General features: G+C 42.7%; 1 protein-coding gene across 1 annotated transcript in view; it reads left to right on the top strand.

The window, feature by feature from the left end:
* LOC310961091 (1-phosphatidylinositol 4,5-bisphosphate phosphodiesterase delta-3-A-like) overlaps nucleotides 1-21,501 on the top strand; it is a 47,507-nt gene extending 26,006 nt beyond the window's left edge. The window contains exons 4-16 of the mRNA XM_083933051.1: nucleotides 11,197-11,443; nucleotides 12,129-12,258; nucleotides 12,464-12,689; nucleotides 14,424-14,625; nucleotides 15,732-15,876; nucleotides 16,101-16,253; nucleotides 17,177-17,320; nucleotides 17,426-17,579; nucleotides 18,691-18,807; nucleotides 18,979-19,157; nucleotides 20,783-20,918; nucleotides 21,051-21,200; nucleotides 21,303-21,501. Of these exons, the coding sequence (XP_083789177.1) occupies nucleotides 11,197-11,443; nucleotides 12,129-12,258; nucleotides 12,464-12,689; nucleotides 14,424-14,625; nucleotides 15,732-15,876; nucleotides 16,101-16,253; nucleotides 17,177-17,320; nucleotides 17,426-17,579; nucleotides 18,691-18,807; nucleotides 18,979-19,157; nucleotides 20,783-20,918; nucleotides 21,051-21,200; nucleotides 21,303-21,451 (2,132 nt within the window). The 3' untranslated portion in view covers nucleotides 21,452-21,501. The remainder of the gene's footprint in view (nucleotides 1-11,196; nucleotides 11,444-12,128; nucleotides 12,259-12,463; nucleotides 12,690-14,423; nucleotides 14,626-15,731; nucleotides 15,877-16,100; nucleotides 16,254-17,176; nucleotides 17,321-17,425; nucleotides 17,580-18,690; nucleotides 18,808-18,978; nucleotides 19,158-20,782; nucleotides 20,919-21,050; nucleotides 21,201-21,302) is intronic.
* The last annotated feature ends 5,567 nt before the right edge of the window (nucleotides 21,502-27,068 follow it).

Genomic DNA, 27,068 nt, shown 5'->3' with positions numbered 1-27,068 from the left:
CCCGAACTCTGGAGAAAAACACACCGGGGATGCAGAGGCGGGAAACAACGTTGGGGCAATAAAATGTACAACAAACAACATGGATGAACTGACGGCGCTAACGTGGAGCCAGCTGGAGTACCGTGAGTGGAGTCTGATGTGTTTCCACACCATTTGGGCTGACCCGGACTGCACCGAGAGGAAATGAGGGGGGCTTGCCGTTCTAGTAAACAGCAGATGGTGTAATCCTGGTCATATCATCGTTAAAGAACAGCTCTGTAGCCCGGATGTTGAACTGCTGGCCATTGAACTCTGTCCATACCGTCTACCTAGAGAGATCCTCCATGTCATCACTGTTGTTCTGTACATCCCTCCCTCTGCAAACCCCACATCTTCCTGCAGCTTCATACACACCACCCACCACCATCTCCAGACTCCAGACTCCTTAACCAATCTACAGTTTGCTTACCAGCCCCGCCTGGGAGTTGAGCACTACATCACCTATCTGCTGAACAGAGTCTACAGTCATCTGGACAAGCCTGCGAGCACTGTGAGAGTCATGTTCTTTGACTTCTCCAGTGCATTCAACACCATCCGTCCGCCTCTACTGGGTGAGAAGATGGCTGCGATGCAGGTGGAGGCCCCCATCGTGTCCTGGATTGTGGATTACCTGATAGGCAGACCACATGGGCAACCTTGTCACTTGAATGAGAGCTGAATCATCTGCAGCTCAACGTGACTAAAAACAAAGGAGCTCGTAGTGGATCTAAGGTGGGTGAAACCACCTGTTACCCCTGTCTCCATGCAGGGGGTCCCTGTGGACATTGTAGAGGAGTATAAGTACTTGGTGCTGTACTTCAATAATAAGTTGAACTGGACTAGAAACGCTGAGGCTGTCTACAAAAAGGGCCAAAGTTGACTCTTCTTCCTGAGGAGGCTGAGGTCCTTTAACATCTGCCGGACGATGCTGAGGATGTTTTATGAGTCTGTTGTGGCCAGTGCGATCTTCTTCGCTGTCACATGCTGGGGCAGTGGGCTGAAGGTCGCAGACACCAACAGACTGAACAAACTGATCAGGAGGGCCGGTGATGTCGTGGGGGAGGAGCTGGACACCCTGACGACTGAGGCAGAGAGGAGGGTGCTGTCCAGGCTCTGGTCTATCCTGGACAATGTCTCCCACCCTCTCTACGACACACTGGCCAAGCAGATGAGCACTTTCAGCAGAAGACTTCTCACACCCAGATACACCACAGAGCGCCATAGGAAATCTTTCCTGCCTATGGTCATTGAACTATACAACGCATCTCTTGGAGAGTCTGTCACCCCCTCTCTGTAATTCAGATTCAATCATAAAACAATCTGTTCTTTGCACTTTTTTAAGGTACCCTGTGAATTGTTATAGTACTTTCGATCTGTATATATTACCATTGTAATTTATATATATATATATATATATATATATTTTAAAAAAAAAATCTTCTCCTCACCCTCCGCAGGTGCGCAGGTGGTTGACCCTCTCTCTAAGCTCGGTTCCTCTACCAGAGGCCAGGGAGCTTGAGGGTTCTGCACAGTATCTATGCTGTTCCGAGCACTGCATTTTTCTGGACCTAGATGTCCGAGGTTGTTCCGGGAATAACCACTCCTCTAACTTGGGGATCACTGCCCCTGCTGCTCCAATCACCACGGGCACTACTGTCACCTTTACCTTCCAGGCTCTCTCCAGCTCCTCTCTGAGCCCTTGGTATTTTTCAAGTTTCTCGTGTTCCTTTTTGTGGATGTTCCCATCGCTTGGTATCGCCACATCCACCACCACGGCTTTCCTTTTGCCTTTATCCACCACCACGATATCTGGTTGGTTTGCCATTACCATCCTTTCAGTCTGTATCTGGAAGTCCCACAGGATCTTTGCTCGCTCATTCTCCACCACCTTTGGAGGAGTTTCCCATTTGGATCTTGGGGTTTCCAGTCCATACTCTGCACAGATGTTTCTGTACACTATGCTTGCCACTTGGTTATGCCGTTCCATGTATGCTTTCCCTGCCAGCATCTTGCACCCTGCGGTTATGTGTTGGATCATTTCAGGTGCCTCTTTGCACAACCTACACCTTGGGTCTTGTCTGGTGTGGTATATCTGGGCCTCTATTGCTCTGGTGCACAGGGCCTGCTCCTGTGCAGCCATGATGAGTGCCTCAGTGCTGTCCTGTAGGCCAGCCCTCTCTAGCCATTGGTAGGACTTCTTGAGATCAGCCACTTCACTGATGTTCCGGTGGTACATGCCGTGTAGGAGTTGTCCTCCCATGTTGGCTCCTCATTTGCTCGCCAATGTCTGAGACATTTACTGAGTACGTCATCAGTGGGGGACCTTATCCTTGATGTATTCATGGAGCTTGGATGTTTCATCCTGGATAGTGGCTCTTACGCTCACTAGTCCACGGCCTCCTTCCTTACGGCTTGCGTACAGTCTCAAGGTGCTGGATTTGGGTTGGAACTCGCCATGCATGGTGAGGAGCTTCCGGGTCTTAGCATCTGTGGTGTGTATCTCGTCCTTTGGCCACCTGACGATTCCCGCAGGGTATCTGATCACTGGCAGGGCATAGCTATTTATTGCCCGGGACTTGTTCTTGCCATAGGGCTGGCTTCTTAGGACTTGACAGTATATATATATATACTGTTTTATTTTTCTGTTTTTACAAATATGTTATCTGTATAATATTGTTGTTGTAAAATTTGTTTGTATAGCTGGAGTTTGCAACGAAAACAATTTCCCCCTGGGATTATTAAAGTATTTCTGATTCGGATTCTGATTTAGCGTTGATACAATTTGTTTGAAATTATACCAGAATTATATTTTTCATTTACATGATGACAGCGAAGCAAATGCTAACTGCTGGTTGGTTTCCAGTAAGGCTATTGAACTAGTAATGTGTAGTAAGTCTACATTGAAATGTTTCTAAGTGCTAGTGCAGCAGATTAGCTGATATCATTGATTGATCAGTATCTGGCCATCGTCATGTGTTAATGAACTTGACCAACTACCTATCAGATCTAGTATGGCCAATGAGATTTCAGGGGTGGACCTGTTCACCGCCACCCCCTAAAATCGCCATTTCCAATCATTACCGGCAATGACAGTGACAGTGTGTGTTTTTCATCATGGCAAAATGTCTTCCTGGAGACCCCTGCTGTAGAAGGAACTACCACAGAGGAGGTTTTGACTATTTTACCCAGTGTTTGTCTGATATTGTCGCTTTGACAGCATCACAACGTCACAAAACCTTACAGGTGTGTAGCTGAGATCGAAATGAAGGCCAGGGTGGGGTCCAAGCAAGGGCAGTGAAAGTACGGGAGTAGAAAGTAGGGAAGGGGCTATTGCCCCTCAACTTTACACCCCTACCAATGTGATCCCATCGCAACATGGTCTCTAGTTCAACAGGTGTGTAATGTTAAATTGATAGAGTACTTGTTGCATAGGCCAAATGGATCCAAAAACAAAAGGTCATTTATCATGCGGTCATTGGTGAAACGTTAGTTTGAGGCCAAAAAGACGTTCCAGATTGTGCCTTGATTGCTGAATAGACTGACCTGTTAATTTTTACAGTTTGTAACTGGACAACATTTGGTTGTGTTGCTTTTAGTCCTTTGGGTTTGGTTGCTTGTTTGTAGTTTACTTATTGTCATGTGAGTGTTACACTAAACCTTGTATTTACTACTAGTTGTACTAAAACTTAGCTGTTATTACTGGTTCTAATGTTTTACATTTTTAAATTTCTCATTTGCGTTGCCTAGTATAGCAGCTCATACTTAGTGGTTCAAGTTGCAGAGTTTAGCATATGTATCAATTATACCTGACCCTGCCCTACTTACTAAGATACGTAGGACTGTCTAATCTAACCTACTGCACCCACCCCACCCAGGGGTTAAGAACCATCCCCAAGAGATAATTGGTTACAAGTAGGCTTGGTGCTCTGACTGGGTGTGTAAGGTGAAACATGGATATACTGTATCTATTTTTGTTTACTTTAAATGCTACTTACTGCTCTGTACAGACATATACTCGCTCACACAGCTACTCTCCCTCCTTTACACTATCTGAAGGTCACACACAGTGCCTTGATTATAGAGCTCAACTATTTTCTGCTTAAAATGGCAGCTGATCCTGCAGTAGTTCAAACAGTGAGATTATAGGACATTATATGGTGGTGGGAGTCTGCCCTGGATCCTGTGGTTTGGTGCTATATAGTTACCATACGACTCAACCACTAGGTTCGCCTCCCAAATACAGAGCAAGGCCTTTAATTGCCACAAGAGTAGAATGTGCTTGTGATGTGGCACAGTGTGTCTGTGTCGTGTGTGTGTGTGTGTGTGTGTGTGTGTGTGTGTGTGTGTGTGTGTGTGTGTGTGTGTGTGTGTGTGTGTGTGTGTGTGTGTGTGTGTGTGTGTGTGTGTCTGTCTGTGTGTGTGTGTGTGTGTGTGTGTCTGTGTGTGTGTGTCTGTGTGTGTGTGTCTGTGTCTGTGTCTGCGTGTGTGTTGGGGGGGTGCTTTCATGACACCCTGGATCATTATAGAAAGTGTCTCCTTTATTTCTTAATAACAATATAGTTTCTTCATCTAACACACTCACACGCTAAAGTAAACTTCTGAAGTGCTTCTTCATGTCTGTCTTTTTTAGCTGAATTATCTTCTTTGATCCATACCTGCTTCTGAAAACCAGATTTAACTGGACTTGACATGTGTCCACATACGGAAGTGGAAGCTTGTCAGCTGCACCCAGTAGTTCATCCCACTCATTTTAGATCAAACATGTTTGCTTTAAGTTGACTGGGTGGCCCATTGCAGGAGTTCCCAACCTTTTTCTGTTGTTACCTTTAAATTAATTATAAGGTCTTATGACCCTAATCCCAGGTTATGACCAAGCCCCCACCACAGCGACTTCCTGGTTGATCCAATCAGGAAGCTCCAAAAATGTCAGTTCACTGACTGTGTCCACTAGGAGCAGGTTTCATAATAGAGCAGTTTCTCATTGACCCCCATGTTAAACAGGTCATTTTCACAGCATCATTAAACCTGTTTAAGGCCTGGGACAAAACATTCTATTCTGCATGTGTAGGTCATATCCCCATGACAACACTGAGGTGGTGAATGTTTTTATATCAGGCTAGTTTTTATTTTATTGGAGGTTAAAGTTTATTTATAGTTAGGGGCGTAGCCTCTTGAGTGACAGCTAGCCTCTGGCCCTCACTTCTCCTTGGAGGTATACATCAGGCAGATGGACGTATCTCCAGGAAAGAGGAAATGAGGCGGAGTCAAAGTCTGACAAGATGGAGACTCCCGTAGGCAATGACGATTGGATCAAGATGAGAGAACGGACCCCGATGTAGAGGCTACATCGTTTTTTCTATAAAGTCTGTGGTTATGACCATTGTGTGGAGATGAGCTGAGAGCAGTTCAAACAGTTTTATTTAAAATATTTTTTTAGGCTTGAAGAGGTGAAAGTATCCAGTATTAAGTATTAAAGGGGTCCTATTTAACACTTTTTCAGCTTCATATATGTATGTTTATAGTGCTTCAATGTTCAAAAAACTCTTTATTTGCAAACACACTGTACAAATATTATACTTTTTCTTGTGTATTGGAAAACAATTGAAAAAAAACACATTATTTTTCTCATACTGCTCATGGCTGCTGCCCCTGTATTCACCCTCGGTCTGAGGATGAATACAGGGCACTTCCTGGTCTCCCCCCCACTGTTCCTTATAATCTTCTGCTAGAAAGTCATGTCAAGTTTATTTATATAGCAAAATTCAACAGCAAGGCAATTCAAAGTGCTTCACAGAGAACATTTAAAAACACATATAAAATCACATAGAAATAAAATGACATTCAAATAAAATAAATAAAAAATCAGTCCATAGGTGACTTGGCTGGGAACTGGAGGGTCGTCGGTTCGAGTCCCTGTGTGGACCATGAATGGAGCGTGGACTGGTGGCTTGAGAGGTGCCAGTTCATCTCCTGGGCACTGCCCAAAAATTGAATTTCCCCTGGGGATAAATAAAAGGAACTCTTCTTCATCTTCTTCTTAAAATACAGTACATGCAGTTAAAATTAGTTAATGAAAGGCAGCGGTAAACAGAAAAGTCTTCAGTTTTGATTTAAAAGAACTAAGAGTTGCAGCAGACCTGCTTTTTTGGAAATGTGTTCCAGATTTGTGGAGCATAAAAACTGAATGCTGCCTCTCTGCAGACCTGTCCAATGTTTAGTCCTGACTCTGAGGACACAGTGTAGATCTGTCCCATGTTTAGTCCTGACTCTGGGGACACAGACTAGACCTGTCGCTTGTTTAGTCCTGACTCTGGGGACAAAGAGCAGACCTGTCGCATGTTTAGTCCTGACTCTGGGGACACAGACTAGACCTGTCCCATGTTAAGTCCTGACTCTGAGGACACAGAGCAGACCTGTCCCATGTTTAGTCCTGACTCTGGGGACACAGAGCAGACCTGTCCCATGTTTAGTCCTAACTCTGGGGACACAGAGCAGACCTGTCCCATGTTAAGTCCTGACTCTGGGGACACAGAGCAGACCTGTCCCAGACTATCTGAGAGGTCTAGATGGTTCGTAGCTGAGCAAGATCTGAAATGTATTTCGGACCTAAACCATTCAGTGCTTTGTAAACCAACAGAAGTATTTTGAAATCAATTCTTTGACAGACAGGAAGCCAGTGTAAAGACCCGAGGACTGGAGTGATCTGATCGACTTTTTTGGTCTTAGTGAGGACTGGAGCAGTAGCGTTCTGAATTGACTGAAGCTGTCTGATTGACTTTTTAGGGAGACCTGTAAAGACACTGTTACAGAAGTCGAGCCTGCTGAAGATAAATGCATGGACAAGTTTTTCTAGTCCTGCTGACACTTAAGTCCTTTAATCCTTCATATATTCTTTAGGTGATAGTAGGCTGATTTTTTTCAGGTCCGAGTCCATGATTACACCTAGGTTTCTGGCTAGGTTTGTGATTTTTAGCATTACTGTTTAAAGTTGGGTGCTGACTTTTGATCGTTCTTCCTTGGCTCCAAAAACAATAAGAGAAAATTCTGCTCCATCCAATCGTTGATTTGCTCGATGCATCTGCTCAGTGCTTGTATTGGACTATAGTAGCCTGGTGATATTGTTTTGTAAATTTGTGTGTCATCTATGTAGCTGTGGTTACATACAGTATGTTGTTGTTTTTTTCATGATCTGAGCCATTGGAAGCATGTAGATATTAAACAGAAGAGGCCCCAGAATGGAGCCTTGGGGAACTCCACATGTAATTGTTGCCTGCTCAGATGTGTATTTACCTACAGACACAAAGTAGTCCCTGTCCTTCAAGTAGGATTCAAACCATTTTAATGCTGTGCCAGAAAGTCCCACACAGTTTTACAGACGGTCCAGTAATATGTTGTGATCTGCTCTGTCAAATGCAGCACTTTTTTGCCATTGTCCCATTGTTTAAGTGGATGTCAATGAAGACCTTAACAAGAGCCGTCTCAGTGCTGTGGTGTGGAGAACATCAAGACAGCTGTTCATTAACATGAAGTTGTTCAGCTGCTTAAAAACAGCTTTTTCAATGATTTTGCTGAGGAATGGGAGGTTTGATATTGGTCTATAATTGTTCATTAGTGTGTCTAAATTGTTCTTTTTTAAGAGAGGCTTGATAAGAGCAGTTTTCAGGGCCTGTGGGAAGAAACCTGAAAGAAGAGTCCTGTTAACAATCTGTAGAAGATCTGAGGCCAATGCAGTTTGATACATCTTTGAAAAGGCCTGTGGGGAGAAAATCGAGGCAGCAGGAGGAGGATTTTAAATGTTGTATGATGTCCTCCATGGTCCTATGGTTAATTATGGTATTTGAGTTAGCGTAAGGTGGACACATGGACAGCACATGTCCTGCATCTGATGTGGAAAGCAGTTCAGGGGTGGAAAGCAGTTCAGGTGCTACTGACACAGGAGGGTTTGTTAGCCTGTCCACAGTAGAAAACAAGGCGTGTGCATTCATTTTTGTTTTTGGCAATGATGTCTGAGAAGAAGGATTGTCTTGCATTACTCAGTTTGAAGTTGTAGATATGAAGTATTTCTTTGTAGATGTGATAGTCAACCTGGAGATTTGTTTTACACCACCTGCGTTCAGCTTTCCGGCACTCTCTTTTTTCTGTCTTTACCAGCGTGGCGTTTCTCCTTGGAGACTTTTGTCTGCCAGAGTAGCCCAATGTTGTTAACAAATATGCTTTATAAACCAAACACAACACATCTGGACATGTTGCAGCAGAAGTGTGCTCTCAATTTAGGGCGTAATGAACAAAGAAAACAACCAATATTAAAGATTGATGCCAGCCTGCCAGTATTTTGAGCAGAATTCCCCTCTCTCTGCTGTCCGTCTCCTGCCAGGTAGACAGGACACAGACAGAGCACTACTGTTAGTCTGTGTGTGCAGTTTCTAGTGAAACCACATGAAAATAAAGCACTGTAAACACCAGCTCATGTTGGGTCAATAGTGATGTTTAATTTGGTTTATTCAAATCCACTAGACAGTGTGATATGATTGTTAAAATACGTAAATGAGCGTAAGGGTGCGCTGGGTGAAGCTTAAAAATAACACACAAACAGCTGTGTTTGTGAGGGCAACCCTGCTTGATTTGTGTGCAGACCGCTCACCTCTACTCTAAGGCTGTTTGTGTCTAAATTCAGTAGGAATAAGAATCAACAGTGCAGTACTGGCATGAGTGTTATTAGTTGCTGAACTAGTATTGACACTGTTTCCATCCACATTCAATAATCTGCAGCTATACAGTACAAGCTGCTTTTTCAGCATTCTGGGATTATAAGAAAGCCCAACATGTTTTGGAGCCTGTTCTTGGCCAATCCCCGTACCAAATAACCATGAATTCCTGTTGACACACAGCAGAAAAACTGTGTGTGGATACTGTACAAAAGCCAAACTGAAAGACTGGACTTAATAGATTAAATGAATAGAGGCAATATATTATTATCTTGTACCAGCCGGGGCTCGTATTTGGGAGAAAAAGAAGAAACACTTTCTTTACATAGACGTGGAATTTAGGTAAGTCAAGACATTAACTAAATGATACTTTCTGTTTAAGAAAGCTTGTGCGACATTAGGCTACGGTTAATGTGTCAGGTTTTAACGCTAGCTTTAGCGTTAGCCACTGGAGCTGAGATCGCGCACGTGCGCGCGCACGTGTGTGTGTGTGTGTGTGTGTGTGTGTGTGTGTGTGTGTGTGTGTGAATTTGAATCTGTATTGACAAATTGAATATTTGTTTTAGTGACTCAACTTAAATACACATTACATAGAGGCCAAAGTATAATAGCATGGAAGATAAAGTGAGTAGTTGTGTTTGGTGCTAGAATGCAGACTGTACATGTGCACAGAACAAAATATATATGTAATTATGTTAATGTTGTATTTTAACAGTAGGGGAGAATGGGGTTGATTGGGACACTTCTGTATCACCACAAAATAACCGTCCATTACTCATGCTATTAAAACAAAAAAGAAAATAATTTATTCCGTGAAACAAAAACGTGTGTCGGTTAACAATGTATCACGTTTTCTTAGAGTCCAAAAATGTGAAAGACACGGTCTTGTTAAATGTACAAGGAATAGGGATGCTAATTTGACATTTTTTCTGACAAATCTAACCAATCATTAACTGTTTACAAAAATGCAAATGAGCCCCAGTTTAATGGTCCTGGAGGCTCAGACATACTTTCTACAGACAGTTGTGGACTTGTACATGTCATGCGGCCCCATTGTGAAAGATCAAATGCTAAACCACAGGGCTTTTCCATCTATAAAGGGCAGTGTTGACAACTCAGAAACTGAAAGTAACGTTATATCACTGAAATGTTTGTCTTGTGATAGTTGGACCTGGCTTGTGAATTTATAGGATGCTAACGGTGAGTTGCACATGAGCTTGCAATACATGCATGCAGCCAGCAGTCAGATATATGGCTTCATTTCAATCATCGAATCACACTCATGTCTGGTTGTGTAGTGTTTGGATTAGAAGCCTTTATTTGTCATTTTGATGGTAGCAAGTGCTGCTATATTCCCTTTCACATCACATTTACAATATACTCTGTTGCAGTCAGTCCTCTGCAGTAGCACAGAGAAAAGAACAGCATAGCAGAGACCAGGAAGTGCTGACCAATCAGAGCAGACTGGGCTTTTCAGGAGGGGTCTAATTAATTAATATATATATATATATATATATATATATATATATATATATATATATATATATATATATATTGTAATATATATTACTCTGAAGTGTTTGCAGGTCTGTTAGCTAATCAGCACCAGGTGCAGGACTAATGCCTATGTCAAGCTCTGTATTTACATAGACAGTCACTGGCCAATCACAACCAAGCTGCTTACGTTATAGGCTCCGCTATAGCCTACTGCGTCACTGTTGTGACTGGAAAATGCTTGAGAAATTGTTTTGAGGATCATAAACTTCAGGGTATGACTTGTTTCACCCTCACAATTTGATTAATTTGGTCTGATAACGTTGGGAAAGTCTAGTACGGACGCACGATTGAATCATTTGATTCCCATTCAAGTTAGCCAGAGTGCTAAACCAGAAGTAGCTGGCTCGGCTGGGAGAAGTCTCTAGTGCATATTTTTAGCTGCAGCATTTAAACTTTTTGGGTTTCATGCTCCACTGAGCAGCTTTCATAGGAATGAGCAGGACTTTCCTTAAAACACTGTACCCAGGTCTCATTATGCAGCCATGATTAGAGTGCAGGCAATGTCAGACTAAAGATGTAAAGGGTTGACAATTCTGTCTGATATCAGGCGATCATTCTGTAGTAATTCTTTCTTTGAGCGGTCTTGAGACCCGACAACAGACAGAATTCTTCTGTTTATTAATCGTCTGGTATTTGCAAAGGTTTTCCCCAGAAGAATGGCTTCTTAATTACATGTGTGTTGTTGCGGTCTCTTGAAAGCTCTTGGAAATTTCCATTGTGATAATAGAGGTTATGGATCAATATTAAACTATACCTCAGAAGAACTGCAATAAACAACAAAGCACTCAGGACCTCCTCTTGGATATCACTAAATAACAGGATGGAAAATGAATTGGGTAATACTTGTTCTTTACTTACTTGCTATTTTTCCTCCACCTCAACTTTTTTTCTCTCTGTTCCCCTAACACATCCTCAGTCTCTGTCATGGAAGTGGAGTGCGTTCGTGAGGGTTGCCAGTCAGAGACATTGCGGCAGATGGCTGGCTCAATACCCGAGCAACAGTGTTTGACTGTGGTCTTCAAAGGGCCCCGCAAGAGTCTGGATCTCCTCTGCCAGAGCCAGGAGGAGGCTAAACATTGGACCCGAGGCATCCGAACCCTGCAGGAGAGGGTAGAAAACATGACCCAGAAGGAGAAGCTCGACCAATATCCTAATGTTGTTCAGTGGAAATGGTAGTGCAATCTTAACTGTACATGCAGAGATGATCATGCAAAGAATAATCAATATAAGTTATATACATTTGGAATCACCTTTAAAGATTGTGTATGGGAGGCCCCTTAAAGTGAAATTCCGGCGTAGAATCATCACAGGGTCTTTTTCGACACTTGCACACATCAAATAAGCCATCGAGACAGTTTTTTTCGTGTACTAACTATTAACGGAGAAATCCGGTAGGCTAACTATGATTAGCTCGGGGCAGTACAGTGAAGGCATTAAAACAGCTTTAACTAATACTAATACTAATACTAATACTAATACTGCTCAGAATAACACCAAACCTCTGAAGTAGCATGATCAAATCAAATCAAATCAAATCAGCTTTATGAATATAGCACCTTTCAGGACTCCCCAACTATCCAGGCCCGGACAACCCCCAGGAGCAGGCCAGACAGAGCTCTTGGAGTGGAGGGCCCCCATGAGGAGAACAATGGAGCTGGAAACTAAGAGACAATAAATAAAGAAGTTCTTTGAAGCGTCTTTCTGTACCTTGTAAATCAATATACAAATTGAATGTATTTTTGTTATTATTATTATTTCATTTAAGGAAATGTTCCATATTTTTCAAACACCACCGAACACTGTACATTTTCTGCTCTTGCTGCTTCCTTGACTATGTGCGTGTGTCACCTGGATTCATGCTTACTTGAGTCGGGCCGACCAGAACCATGATGATAAGATGAGTTATGAAGAAATCCAAACACTGCTGCAGATGATCAATATTGACCTGAATGACCAGTATGCCCGTAGCCTCTTCCAGGTAGCATAATGCACACATACATACATTAAAACATTGGCCTCATATCTGGGATTTCACTCAGTAATTAAAGTGTTTCATAAATGAATTTGTCTTGACTAGTGACAGACGTCCATTCACTGTGTGTCATCTGTATATATTTAGACCAGCTTGAAAGCTTAAACAAAGAGAGCTCCTCTGTGTCTCGCTCTTTTTCTTTCCCTTATAGAAATGTGACCAGTCAGCCGACGGTCGTCTGGACCACGGAGAAATTGAAGTGTTCTGCAGGGAGTTGTTACGGAGACCAGCTCTGGACGCTGTGTTTATCCACTACTCTGCAAATAGCTGTGTACTTTCCACTGTGGACCTGAGGGATTTCTTGAAGGACCAGGGGGAGGACGCTTCACTCATCCACGCCCAAAGCCTCATCCTCACCTATGAACTTAATGAGTGGGGTACGCCGTTAAGTAACAATATATTGCAAAGTATCAACATTTATCGGGGTGCTCAGCATACAGCTCTGAGAAGCCCATGAGAATGGTAGACCAACAAAGTTGACTCTGACTGTCAACCATGACAGAGCAACCATGGAAAACACTCTGCCTTTCTTCATGGTACCAATGAGGAGACTGGCTTGTGCATTTTTGACTAGTTGCCTTAAAGTGTAATTCAAAATCATCCCATGGTCTTTTTCTGCACTTACATACATCAAATAAGCCATTGAGACAGTTTCTCCTTTAACGGAGAAATCTGGCACAGTGGCTAACAGCCGGACATGGCTAACACGTGGCTAACACCGCTTGGGGCAGCACGGTGAAGGCATTCAAACGTCTTTTTTAACCACTAATACTGCTCAAAATAACACCAAACCTCTGCAGCACCATGAGAGGAGCTGGTACAGGGGCCAGTAGGTAAGTCTTTCAAAACACTCTTTTAATAAACTCCGGGTTCACCAACTATGTTGTTGGTGTTTTGTTTTATGTGTAGGGACGCTTCTCATGCTGCTGCAGAGGTTAGGTGTTATTTTCAGCAGTATTAGTGGTTAGCGGTTAGTTTTAATGCCTTCACTGCACTGCCCCGAGCTAATCACTGTTAGCCACGTCCGGCTGCTAGCGACTCTCCAGGATTTTTTCTGTTAATAGTTGTAACACAAAAAAAAGTCTCGATGGATTATTTGATGTATATAAGTGCCGAAAAAGACCATGGGATGATTTTGCGCCGGAATTATACTTAGGATGATTGACAGACCACCACATACAGAGTGATTCATTAATCTATACATAATGAAATAAAAGCATGTACTGTGAGGTGGGTCCGTCGTCAGGGATGAAGAACGTGGGTCGATTGTCGGAAATGAAGAATGTGGGTCGGTCGTCGGGGATGTAGAACGTGGGTCGATCGTCAGGGATGAAGAACGTGGGTCAATCGTCGGGGATGAAGAACGTGGTTCGGTCATCGGGGATAAAGAACGTGGGTCGATCGTCAGTGATGATGAACGTGGGTTGGTCATCAGGGATGAAGAACGTGGGTCGATCGTCGGGGATGAAGAACGTGGGTCGATCGTAGGGGATGATGAAAGTGGGTTGGTCATCAGGGATGAAGAACGTGGGTCGGTCGTCAGGGATGAAGAACGTGGGTCGATCGTCTGGGATGAAGAACGTGGGTCGGTCATTGGGGATGAAGAACGTGGATCGATCGTCGGGAATGAAGAACGTGGGTCGATCGTCGGGGATGAAGAACGTGGGTCGGTCATCAGGGATGAAGAACGTGGGTCGGTCATCTGGGATGAAGATTGTGGGTTGATCGTTGGGGATGTAGAACGTGGGTCGGTCATCTGGGATGAAAAACGTGGGTCGATCGTCGGGGATGAAGAACGTGGGTCGATTGTTGGGATGAATAGTGCTAAGCGGGTCGAGGTGTGTATGGAACTCTGAAAACTGAGACAAACGAGAGAGAGTGGGTAAGATGTGTATATCTAAATATACACACATATATATATATATAGGGTTGCACCGGTGATGGACAGGTGTTGCATTAGTGGGACACGGGTTGTTTAATTTGTGAGCCTTGGCTGGCAGAATGAGTGAAGGGAGAGGGGTATGGTCTGGTTCCTGAACGTCAGTTAAATTAACTACATATAATAATTCAACCCTTTACTGACTTGCGTTTGTGCCTTTTGCCCAGTACAGCTCAGAAGAACCAGTTCATGACCCCAAATGGTTTCACCATGTACATGCTGTCTAAGGAGAACTGTGTGTTCAACCCAGAACATGCAAGGGTTTACCAAAACATGAAACATCCGCTGGCACACTACTTCATCTCCTCTTCCCACAACACCTACCTCACTAAGGACCAGCTGACTGGGGACAGTAGCACAGAGCCATACATTCGGTAAGAATGAACACTTACTGTACCTGCACATATGCACTTTATAATATTTTCTGAATGAATGTACTATATTTTGATATGGAGCTTGCTAGCTTAGGTAAAGCTAAGTAATCAGTAGCTTAGCAATTCAGACAGAATCAAACTTTCTTTTGTTCGACTTTATGTTATCAATGTATTTACAGACACCTTTGATCATTCAGTCACATCATTATCGTTTTACCATCACAGACGAGTGCAGTATAACAATATACTGTATTATACATTATGGGGTGAAAGATGTTTGCCCTAAGATGCTGAAGGCACTGCTTGTTTTTGGGCTGCCTTGTAAGCTTCCCTGGGAAAGCTTACATGGATAGAGGCACCCAACGTTAGTTTCCTTTGAAGGTGGGCTGGTCTGAGACATCTGGAAGGAGCTCAGAATACAACCACTGCTCCTTTGGTCCGCAGGAAGTCCATTGAGGTGGTTCCAGCATCTGATAAGGATCCCTCCTGGAAGCCACCCTTAAGAGCAGATGTTTTCAAACTGCCTCCCCAGGGGAGAGCAGGAGAGTCGAAAGGGGAGCACAAAGTGAGTGACATGAGACAAAATTTTGGCTTTATATGATAGCCTTAAATAAGGCTACCTTAATACCTTAAAATAATACCTTAAAATAAGGTTGGACTATATTCCATCAGGGATGTAGTCAAGATCAACAACGAGTCCAAGTCAAGTCCAAGACCAGGTCCAGTCGCGTCTAAGTCAAGAGTCAAGATCAAGACAGAGTCCAGAAGCAATCTGAGTTCTGTTCAAGACTATAATAGGCAATAGTGTCTTTGCAATGCTAATATATATTAAGGACTTATAATCAAGATGGAGCTATCTTCTGACACTAGACTAATCAGTGTGGAGAATTTAGGCCACATTCTGTTCAACTGATCCCAAATCAGCAGCCAGGAACAACTCGACCAGTTCACCACAAAAAGCCAAGTCCAAGACAAGAACAAGACTTTAAAAAAGTGTACTTGAGTCCAGACTTTGAGACCGACACCAGACTGAAGTACTACAGCCCTGCATTCCAAAGATGCAATTCATGGTGTTACCAATCATAATGATGATTTTTTTCTCTTAGAGCCCTGAATCATGGCTGCCGCTGTGTGGAGCTGGACTGTTGGGATGGAGATAAAGGAGAGCCCGTCATTTATCATGGACACACACTCACCTCCAAAGTGCCCTTTGTTGAAGTCATTGAGACTATCAATGATTATGCTTTTAAGGTGAGTACTTTGCTAGAATCAGAATCATTTTACTTGCACAAAATACAGGCACACAGAATGTTTGCCTTGGCCACATTCATTCAGAGATACCGTACAGATTAGTATTGAGTTCTTTGTGTGAACAAAGATGACATCAAGCTATCATCTTTGGTGTAAGAGTTACATAGTATGTAGATTGACTGACCTTATCTTCCTGACTTTGCACCATCTTTCCTTTCTCCCAGGCTTCTCCTTACCCTCTGATCCTGTCCCTGGAGAACCACTGCTCTGTGGAGCAGCAGACAGTAATGGCTCGCCACCTGCGGTCCATCCTTGGAGACAAACTGCTCACCAAGCCCCTCAATGGTTTGGACCCTCACACCCTGCCCTCTCCAGAGGCAAGGAGACACTTATTCATAACCAGATGAAAGTTCAACCCTTATAAGAACTACTACATGTATATTCATAAAACTAATAGTGTCTTGAGTGATTGAGACATCAATGACCCACAAAGATTAAAAGAATATGAGTAGGGTGGCTACTTTTCAGTGGAATGTGTATGTGGTTATAAAAAAGCCAATGTCATATTCCTATCCAAGGACTTCAATCCGACACACTTTTTAATATCCAGACTCTCTTTTGTGCGAGTAGCATCTAAAGGAGGACCTAAATGCAGATAGTGCAGGCAGACAGTAGCAGTTCAGGCACTTATTGATGACGTGAACATTCATAAGCTTACAGGCAGGAAGGCCTTACAGGTGAGGATTGAAGAACAGATACAGACCCCAAGAGGGGCATGACAGGGGAGCAAGGTACAGGCTGGGTTCAGACAGCTGGGAAGCTGAGACATGAGCAGCAATGACAATCTGGCAAAGTCTGTGAATGAAAAAGGACTGGCATATAAACTGTGTGCGGTTAGGATTAGGGGTATTACTTAAGAACAGTTCTTGGTAGAGAGGTAGGAGGCTAGGGTAACTACCCATGAAGCCTATACTGGTGGTTAGGGTTACTAGTGCTTATGTGCAGTGCTTGGTAGGGGACCATGGTTAGGGTTACAACTACTTAAGTACAGTACTGGAGTTAATGTACTTCATTACTTTCCATTCCTTGAAGGCTAGTGGTATTAGTAACGGAAATTTAAAGTAGTAGTGATAGTAGCCGTATTACTGTAGTAGTGGAGATCATAAAGTAGCAGTCATGATTGCTGTAACTGCAGTGATAACTCTAGTGGTATTTTTAGCACGACAAAATAGTTTAACTATTAATATAATGTTCAAACAAGTTGTGTGTAGTGTGTGTTAATCATTGCTTGTGTGTGCAGGATCTTAAGGGTAAAATCCTGGTGAAGGGGAAGAAGGAGCATGTGGTGGAAGAGTGCTCATCCAGTTCTTCAGATCTCAGCTCCTCGGACGAGGAGGCCAGCCGCTCTGTCAGCAGAATCAGCAGAAACAAGGAGGAGAAGACGGTGAGTACAGCACCACCAGCTCAGCTTTATCCTAGCAGCAGTGGCTCTCAACGTTTTCTTTTTTTGTTGGTGTAATGTGACAGGTTTCTGTTTGTATCTTCTCAGCCTGGTGTGTCTAAGCTGAGTCCAGAGCTATCAGAGCTGGTGGTGTACACCCGCAGTGTTCCCTTTAAAAGCTTTGAAAAAGCAGCCAAAAACCCAGCAACTGAAATGTCCTCTTTCTCTGAAAGTGAAGCGCTCAGGCACGTAAAGGACTCAGGTATGATGTGTGCAAGTTAGAAAATGCCTGGCAAAGGCAGGGTACACAACAAGCTGTTGTTGTGTAGAGCTGTTGGCACTAGTTAGCCCTTGCTGGCTTTTTTTCAGTCCATTTAGCATGAATTGACCGCGGAGCCGCCAGTGAGAGAAATCACTGTGGTTGGCAGTTTAGTCAGTGCACGAGAAGAGAAGAAGTGAGGAAAGTGATCAAAACAGTTAAAGTCAAGTGGCTGTGAGATGGAAAACTAGGGAAGCCCTAAGGGGTCATACATTAAATACATTTTATTTCCACTGTATTCCCGTTATAAAGAGATCATTTTCATCCATTTTTTGCACATTGTAAAACTCCTCCCTGTACTGGTATTTATGTTGTTAAAATATAATATTGTTGATAATGAAGTTTGTTAAAAGAAAACAAAAAATGTAGTTAATGAGGACATCAGGCTCACTCACGCCTCCGATAACCGTCTTCTTAAACGATGCACACTAATATGAACATTATCAATGACCGCAAGGCAAAAAGCTCTTTCAGCCTGTGTCAGGCCTTGATTGAAGAGAGATGTGATGGGGATCCATATTCTCCTGCTCCTCTTACATTGCTACACTGAATGAAGTTTCCTGAAATGAGTTAATAGACTACACAATCGTTTTGTTCTCAAATGAGTTAAAATTATGTCGTTATCGTTATGACCCTTTAGGCCTTCCATAGAAAACTAAGTTGTAATCTCTGGTAACATTATTTTTTTTTTATCCAGCGAGCTCTTTAGCAGAAACAGTTCATAATTGTTGGCATTATTGTTCACTCACTCATGGTAAAAATAATTTGTTTCAATCAGGTTGTGTTGTTAATGTGCTAATTGAGCTAATAACTAGCATCCTGTTGACTTCTGGTTTCCCTTTCTGATGAATTCAGATTACTGCTGCCTGCTGGTATGAAGAGTTATTTCCTTTCACACAGGCGCAGATTATACATTCCAATTGGTAGTAAAGTAATGGGAAACAGTGTGCCTGCTGCCCACATATTAAGAGCTTGTTGTATACAGACAGTTACGGTACATACTGAATTTGAACTTGACTAATTGGGCTTTTCTTTTCTTGTCCTGTCCCTCCAGGAATGTATTTTGTTCGTCACAACAGTCACCAGCTCAGCAGGATTTACCCCTCAGGCCAGCGCCTCCAGTCCTCCAATTACAACCCTCAGGAGATGTGGAATGGAGGCTGTCAAATTGGTGAGAGCAGATCGAGTAAACAAGAGTTGTTACTCAGACACACCTTATTAGTTCTTGCCTTCCAGTCTTTGGTTTAATTGTGTGCTACCCATACACATACCACCCAGAGTGGGAGTATCAAAAGGACAATGTGATAGAGATAGGCTGCTAATACAGTTGTGCTTTCTCCAGTTGCTTTGAACTTTCAGACCCCTGGTGAGCAGATGGATCTAAACCAAGGCAGGTTCCTGCAGAATAGTCAGTGTGGGTACATGTTGAAGCCTCCCTTCATGTGCCAGCCTGACACCACCTTCAACCCGGAGAATGTTGGTGGAGGTCCTGGCCACAGACCTGTGCTGCTCAGTGTTCGAGTAAGAAACATCTGAACCCGCCCTCCTAAAGTGAATTACAGGCTCCAAAAGACATTTCACCACTGTCAATTTGCATCGGGGAGACAATTATTTTCCTCAACATAGGAGAAGCATCTGGCTGCAGCCGCCATGCTGGGGCAGTGCCGATCCGAGGCAGGAAACGCACACAAAAAATACAAAATAAAATCGGACTGTCACTTCCGCAGAGGCAAACTTTTTCCAACACATTTCTTGGGATGTGTCCATTGACCCAGCCGAAAGTTTCATATACATAATCACAGTCGTATAAATGGCCGTTATCAGTCCATTAGATATGAGGCGGTATGGCCCGACTCTACCAAGTTGCCTCAGAGGGTGTTACCATATATTGTGATTGTAAACCGGATCAGCCTTCAACGTAACAGCTTAACCAGAGCACTGTGTGATGATGTATCATGATAGGAAATAATGAATCAGCAGGTTGTCGTTGTGGTTGAGTCAAACACACACAGGACTTTCACACGGGAGATCAGAGTTTGGCAGCTTTTTAAGTCAAATTTCTCACTATGGTTTTTTAGTATTTTAATCCAAACCACATAGTTTATTGCCTAAACCTTACCAAGTAACGTGTGTTTTGTTGGAATTCATAATGTGACCAAGAAAATTTAAAAATGACGCCAAGCGGTGATAACGGCGACAGTTATCAAATCTAAATGTATTTATATAGCACTTTTCATACACATTACAGGCAACACAAAGTCTTCACAGACTAAAAACAAAACACAAAGAAAACAAACAGTCCAAACGCTTGTGCAATATAGGAGTATTCTAAGCTTAGAGAATGAATGTGTCTTACTACAATGGTTCTAGGGAGTTTTAATTGGTTGCAATTTAAATCCAAATTCCTCCACCACAGTCCCTTGTTTCCTGATATACCATGGTCAATTACCAAAGAACCTTTCTTAAAGACCATTCATTTATATTTTCATGCATTTTGCAATCAAAATCTAAAGATTTTTTCAAACATTAAGTCTGTTTCCCTGGTAACACTGAACATACCTGGAACAATCATTCCCATCACATAAGGTTCTCATGCAATGCGAATGTTGTTTGCGGCTCCAGTAAATAGGACAGATATTAGCCATGAAGCTAATGCTAATGTTTTGCTAAGCTGACAAGCAGTAAATATGATTTGACAGTATGCTTAACAACAGGACAAGCTAGCTATCCAGGAATGTAATTGAGAACAAATTCAGTATCAAGATTTTCATGTTAAAGAGTCCGCGTGTAACGTTTCTGTCGGCCGCAGACTGAAGTAGCGAGTTAATCAGCAAATGGGATTTGAGATGATCACTGTGACACAAAGTTCAAAATGTGCTTGTTGCAGCTTCTTTGTAACAGGATGAAGGAATCTGAAGAACTACACTCAGTGTTAGAGCATAGTAGCAGTTTCACAGGAACTTCTAGTAGGTGTCCTATATCATATTTTAATGGACACCCTTCAGCCAATCATAATCAAGAACTGAGACTATGGTATAATCAGAGTCATTGCATCAGAGTGTCAAAACTGTTGCTAGATTGCTCTCCTTGCTCCATTCTTCAATGATACTCAATCAAATTAAGATGTGAAATTATTGTTATTCCAGGTTATTTCAGCTCAGCAGCTGCCTAAACCAGAATGGGACAAACCAAGCTCCATTGTGGACCCTCATGTGTGGGTGGAGATACATGGAGTTCCCATAGACAACAATAAGAAGAAAACTCATCATGTTGACAACAATGGTAAATGCCTAGCCTTTTGACAAAAGACCTTTTGTCTAATTAAATGGCTTTAGTAGCAACATTTAGGAATTTCTACACAAATTGCTGTGAATAAGTCTCTTAGTAGGCTTGTGTGTTCTTTCCTTGTTCCAGGCTTTAACCCACGATGGGACGTTACCTTTAACTTTACCGTCCATGTTCCTGACCTGGCTCTGGTTCGCTTCTTGGTGGAGGACCATGACTACACCTCAAGCAATGACTTCCTAGGACAATACACCCTGCCTTTTACAAGTCTCCGCACAGGTGTGTGGGCACAGTATAGTTTGGCTATTGTGGATGACTGTACCAGATACTTGTTTGAGGTTGCCAATACAGAATATGAAAAACTTTGCTTTATCTCTGCAGGTTATCGTCATGTCCGACTGCTCAAGCTGGATGGCTCCAGCCTCTCGCCCTCCTCCCTCTTCATCCATCTTAAGATCACCCCATGTCAGAGCAGTCCCTCAAAATCATCAGCTAAGTCGCTGGTAAAACCATCAGCCAAGAAACCTTAAGTCCACCTCTACCCCATAGCAACATGAAGCATGGACGCCACCATGAGAAGAACCCCAGACACATCTGCACGGATCCAGGCATAAAAAGATCAGGGCCCCAATTCATAAAACATAAACCAGTTATCTCTTACAAATGTTGCAGCTATATCCTCAACCTTATACTTTATAGAACAAGAGGATTGTGTTGTGTCTCTTTAATCCAGGTCTTAATCTTTAATTTGATTTTCAGAGCAGAGACTTGAGGATTTATTGACAACACAAGGTTGGTGCTAGATTGTGTCTCTACATTTTAAATGTATACGACTCATAGCTAACCTCTTAAACTTGCTAAGTCTCACACCTTCTGAAGGAAGGACTTCTTTTTAGCTATAAGTATCTTATTTTAGTGTATTTTATCAAATCGTATAGGAATGCCTGCTGGTATGTGTTTCAAACATTACTTGAGTAGGGTAGAAAGTCTACATACACAAGTGGATAATATAAATGGTATGTGAAGGAGACATCCATGAAGTCATCATCCATAGACAATCCTCTGATGTGATCTGTACATCTACACAGCTATTGGTTGCTCTACTCATTCCTGCTGTCCATACTAGCTGTGAAGTGGTCACATCTTTATGTGAATATAGAGTAAAAGACTAGGGACAGAATCCACAGTCAACATTCTGTACAAAAACACATTCTAAAGTTGAGCTGAAGCTAAGATGTGGCTTTAGGAGTCATTGATATATTTCAAAAAACGTGCTTGTTGCATAACCAAAGCAATTTCAGTCAAAAGCAACTGGACTTTATTTGTCTAGGAAGACGTTTGATCTCATCCAAGAGTCTTCATCAGTTCATGTACGCATCTGACCAGGCTGGGACTGGTCCAACTATCTGGTGTGGAGATCCAGGTATTTAACCTCTCACGAGGCCGATGATGTCACTGGAACCCTTTGTGCTCCAAGTGCCAACGACCGTCGTTGGAGTGACAGTCGTTGGTGGGAAGTTGGTTTGGACTTTGTTAGTGCTTTATTGAGTCTTAACGACAGTCGTTGGAGTCACAGGAGGCTATTTGTGAACAGTTGTTCTTTGAGGTTATATTGTTGAATCTCCTGAAGGGATGAAAGGGCAGCTTTGTAAATTGGAGATAAGTGGTGTCTCAGACCTCCTCCTCTGTTTCAAACCATCTGTCCTCTCTGTCCAGGATGTGGACTTTGCTGTCCTCAAAGGAGTGGGCTTTCTCCTTGAGGTGTAAGTGGACAGCAGAGTACAGGCCTGAGGAGTTAGCTCTCATGTGTTGGGCCATGCGTTTATGCAGTGGTTGTTTTGTTTCTCCAATGTAGAGATCTTTGCATTCCTTGTTGCATTGGTCAGCATAAACCAGATTGCTTTTCTGGGTGTGTGGTATTCTGTCCTTGGGATGTACAAGTCTCTGTCTGAGTGTGTTACTGGGTTTGAAAAACACAGGAATGCAGTGTTTGTTGAAGAGCCTCCTGATTTTCTCTGAAGCCCACGCAACATACGGGATGACTATGTTGTGCTTGTTGCATTGACAGAACAACACCTAAAAACAGCCTGATGCATTCCACAATCTTTCCAACTTTTCTTTTCCTGAGCCCAAAAACATGCCCACTTCACACCATTACTGGCCAGGTGTGTGGTAATGAGAAAATAGGGAAGGTTTGAACATACTTTGGAAACAGCCAGTCCTATTAAGCAGCAGTTGATTGGGACAGAGCATCACTCATGGGAATGCCCCTTAAGTCATTATATCAACTTTACTCATGATAATTTATCAAAAATCTTATCTTAAACCACCAATAGTCAACCCTTCAATGTTGTCAAAATATCAATATTGAGGTATTTGGTCAAAAATATTGATTGATATTGATATCTGATTTTCTCCATATTGCCCAGACCTAGTTTAAAATACTGTAAGAAATTAATACTCTGGGAAGTTATCAAGGTGGGAATCATTTTATCCTCTTCTCTCCTATGTTGGGGAGAGCCAAATCAAGTGCTTATCTTTGTCCTGGCAGTCATGTGTATGTTTACTGACAGTGTTCTCTCCTGTCAACAATCTCCATGTGACTACGAATTATCCCTCTGCGGTAGCTGATCCAGGAAATGTCAGAGGGATAACTCCAGTGCCTATAGAAAGTCATGATACCCTTTTGAAATAGTCCCCCCCACCCACCCACCCACTTCCAGCACTTTTGCACGGATCACACCCATCTTTGAACTAGGCCTTCACACCTAAAGTTTCATGACTGCATCTTGAGTTGCAGCTTACTGCTTTCACAGTGACAAAATCTGTCCATGGACAGACAGACAGACAAAAAACCTGGCAAAATATAGAAGAAGAAGGAAGAATTCCTTTATTAGTCCCGCAACGGGTAAATTCACAAACAGGACCTATATACATGCAATTAATGGAGAGATGTTAGAGCGAGGGGGCTGCCAGTGACCAGCGCCCCGAGCAGTTGGCGTTCAGGGCCTTGCTCAACAGCACCTCGGCAGTGCCCAGGAGATGAACTGGTACCTCTCCAGCCACCAGTCCAGGCTCCGTTCATGGTCCAAACAGGGACTCAAACCGGCGACCCTCCGGTTCCCAGCCAAGTCACCTATGGACTGAGCTACTGCCGGCCCAAAAAATAAAGGTCCGTATGAGACGTATCAGATATTAAACTGATAAGAACAGATACCACACTTGATCCTAGCCAAAAGGCCGAGAAGCGTAGTCGGAATTGCTTCTGTGGTAGTTCACACTTCACACACACACACACACACACACACACACACACACACAGACAGACTCAAAAGGTGAAAACAACATTGGCTGGTAATGAGTCACAGACGTAACAACTTCAGAGTTCCATCTGTAAGTACTGTACATTTAAAAACTCACTGCTGACGCTTGGTTTCACATGGGACACAAACGATGGTGTCCTGGGTAAAAATTCCTGTGTGTGTTTGTGACCTTCCTCCCTACATGTAGTTTGGCGCTCTTAAACAACATAACCCGACTCCCTTGTTCCTGCAATGATTACAACAGCCACTAGAGGCCGCCCGGACGGCCTGTATTACAAAAACCAAGAACTCTCAACATATGGCATGCACGTTTTGTGTAAAAATATCTGTGATAAAATCTTCTAGTATTCTAATTTCAAGGTTCACTTTTAAAGTTGTACTCCCTAAGATTTCCATCTGTTAAACTGTCTGTTAAGTTCATATCTACCGAAGAGTGAGTTCAAACAATGGTGATTGATCATGTGACCCACTGATGAAAACACTTGTTGCGTACTTGTTGGAGTATTCACATCTGTGTGTCTGTGGAGACATTCCCTCCATAGATGGAAATGCTCCGCCATGTTAGTGCGGCTGCTGACAGCGGTTGGTCTGGTCTGGTCATCTTACTGACAAAGAGGCCGCTAGAAACAAGATCTCTCAAATGTTACGGATTATGACTTTAACGTACTACATAAGATTTGAGATCTAGCGACCTCTGTGGCGGTACAATGTAAATGCAGGCGAGCCTGTTCTTTCAGAGCCTCCATCTTGTCATGTTCATGTGTGTTGGTCTTTTGTAAACTTTATTGAAACACATTCACTTCTCTACTTCCAGTCCGTCCCCTATATGTTACCCTATTAAATCCACAGACACACACACACACGCGCACACAAACATGTTCCTATTACACTTCTGCCCTTACTAAAAGCCTGACTCAGAAGTTGCAATTTCTGATTTCAGATTACAAGTGAAAGCAGCATAGCCATTGGTGAAGATCTGGGCCGACAGACCAACCACTGTCAGCAGAGTCACTAACATGGAGGCTTATTTACATTTAGAGAGGGAATGTCTCCAAAGAGGGCAGCATGGTGGTGTGGTGGTTAGCACTGTCGCCTCACAGCAAGAGGGTTCCTGGTGTGAATGGTTGTCTGTCTCTATGTGCCCTGTGATAGTCTAGCGTCCTGTCCAGGGTGGACCCCGCCTCACCCCAGATGGCAGCTGGGATCAGCTCCAGCCCCCCGCAACCCTGATAGGGACAAGCGGTTGAAGATGGATGGATGTTTTCCACAGACACACGGATGTGAATACTCAGAAAAAAGGCGCTTATGATAGTATCATAGCATTTACACACCCCTCAGTAATATTCAGGTGATCCTAGAACACATTTACAGGCACTGTAGTAACCTGTTACTGTACATCTATGTATAACACAGCAGGACCTTTCCTAATACAGCTCTGCTACAGGGTGTAAATCTAATAGTGGGTTCAAATTTGGCAACTTCCCCATTACTACATAACAAAAGCCATATGGATACTGCATAATGTAGACCTCCATGATGAAGAAACATGTCTGCCTGTCTGACGTGCTGTAAAAATGAAGGGCGTATTAGCAGTTAGTGTGTTATGATAAATGTAAAACATATTTTGAAGAGATTTTTTTGTCAGTATTTGATTCACAGTGACTGTACTTTAGCTTGACACAATCTACATTATATTTGTGTATCAGTGAATGACCAAACTATATTATTAAGTAGCCATGTAGAGTTTTTATACCGTAACATTTGCTCAGTTATGCAATGGCAAAATGATGATGTGCACTAGATGAATCTGTTAGTAAGATATAGTACATGCATATGCTTCATAGCGGCAATGATTTTCTTTGTGTTTCCTTTATGTTAAGATGTGTCATTAATGATCCTGGCCACTGTGACAGAAAGGCTTTATTATTGTCAGATTAAAAGTTAGACAACACTATGCTAAAGTGAAATTCTGTCGTAAAATCGTCCCGTGGTCTTTTTCGGCAAATAAAGAAGCATCAAGACAATTTTTTTCATGTATGTAGAGATAACAGGGATATGGATTCACCTGCAGGGTCATCAGCCAGGAACCACCAATCACCAACGTGTCGCTCCTTTTATCAAAAGTCAATCCAAAAGGAAGGAGCCCATTGGTGCTTTGTTTTGTGTGTAGGGACTCTTCTCATGCTGCTGCAGAGGTTTGCTGTTATTTTCAGCAGTATTAGTGGTTAAAAAAGACGTTTGAATGCCTTCACCATACTGCCCCGAGCTAATCACTGTTAGCCACGTCCAGCTGTTAGCAACTCCATCGGATTTCTCAGTTAATAGTTGTTACACGGAAAAAATTGTCTCCATGGATTATTTGATGAGTGTATTTGCCAAAAAAGACCCTGGGATGATTTTATGCCAGAATTCCACTTTAAGTCATATACTGTAGCCTCTATGAAAGGAAGGTTGTATACAGTGTTGGTAATATTGAGAGGGGATCATTTATATTTTGTAGGAGTTGGTTTTAGAGCACAGTTTGACAAGAAGAGCTCTGAATATTTCACGTTAACATCCTCTCACAGAGAATCTTACCGTGTGAATCGAATTGAGAGCCTAATTGAAGTCAAAATTAGTTTGCTAGCATCTTCTAAATGTGTGAACTAATTGAACTGCATCATGAGAAGACTGATAAAGGAACTTTTTTTATCAGATGAACCGACAAAACTCTGATCAGAAAGAATATTGCACTTACTCACAGCACAGTATCAGGAGCTGTTAGTGTACAACTAGCCTATATGATTAAAAACCAAAGGTGTGTGTGTTTTTTAACTGTAACTGT

Source organism: Echiichthys vipera (assembly GCF_963691815.1).
Source record: "Echiichthys vipera genome assembly, chromosome: 18".
Taxonomy (NCBI): domain Eukaryota; kingdom Metazoa; phylum Chordata; class Actinopteri; order Perciformes; family Trachinidae; genus Echiichthys; species Echiichthys vipera.
Note: the sequence above shows the minus strand (reverse complement) of the source record. Positions and strands in the feature narration are given on the sequence as shown.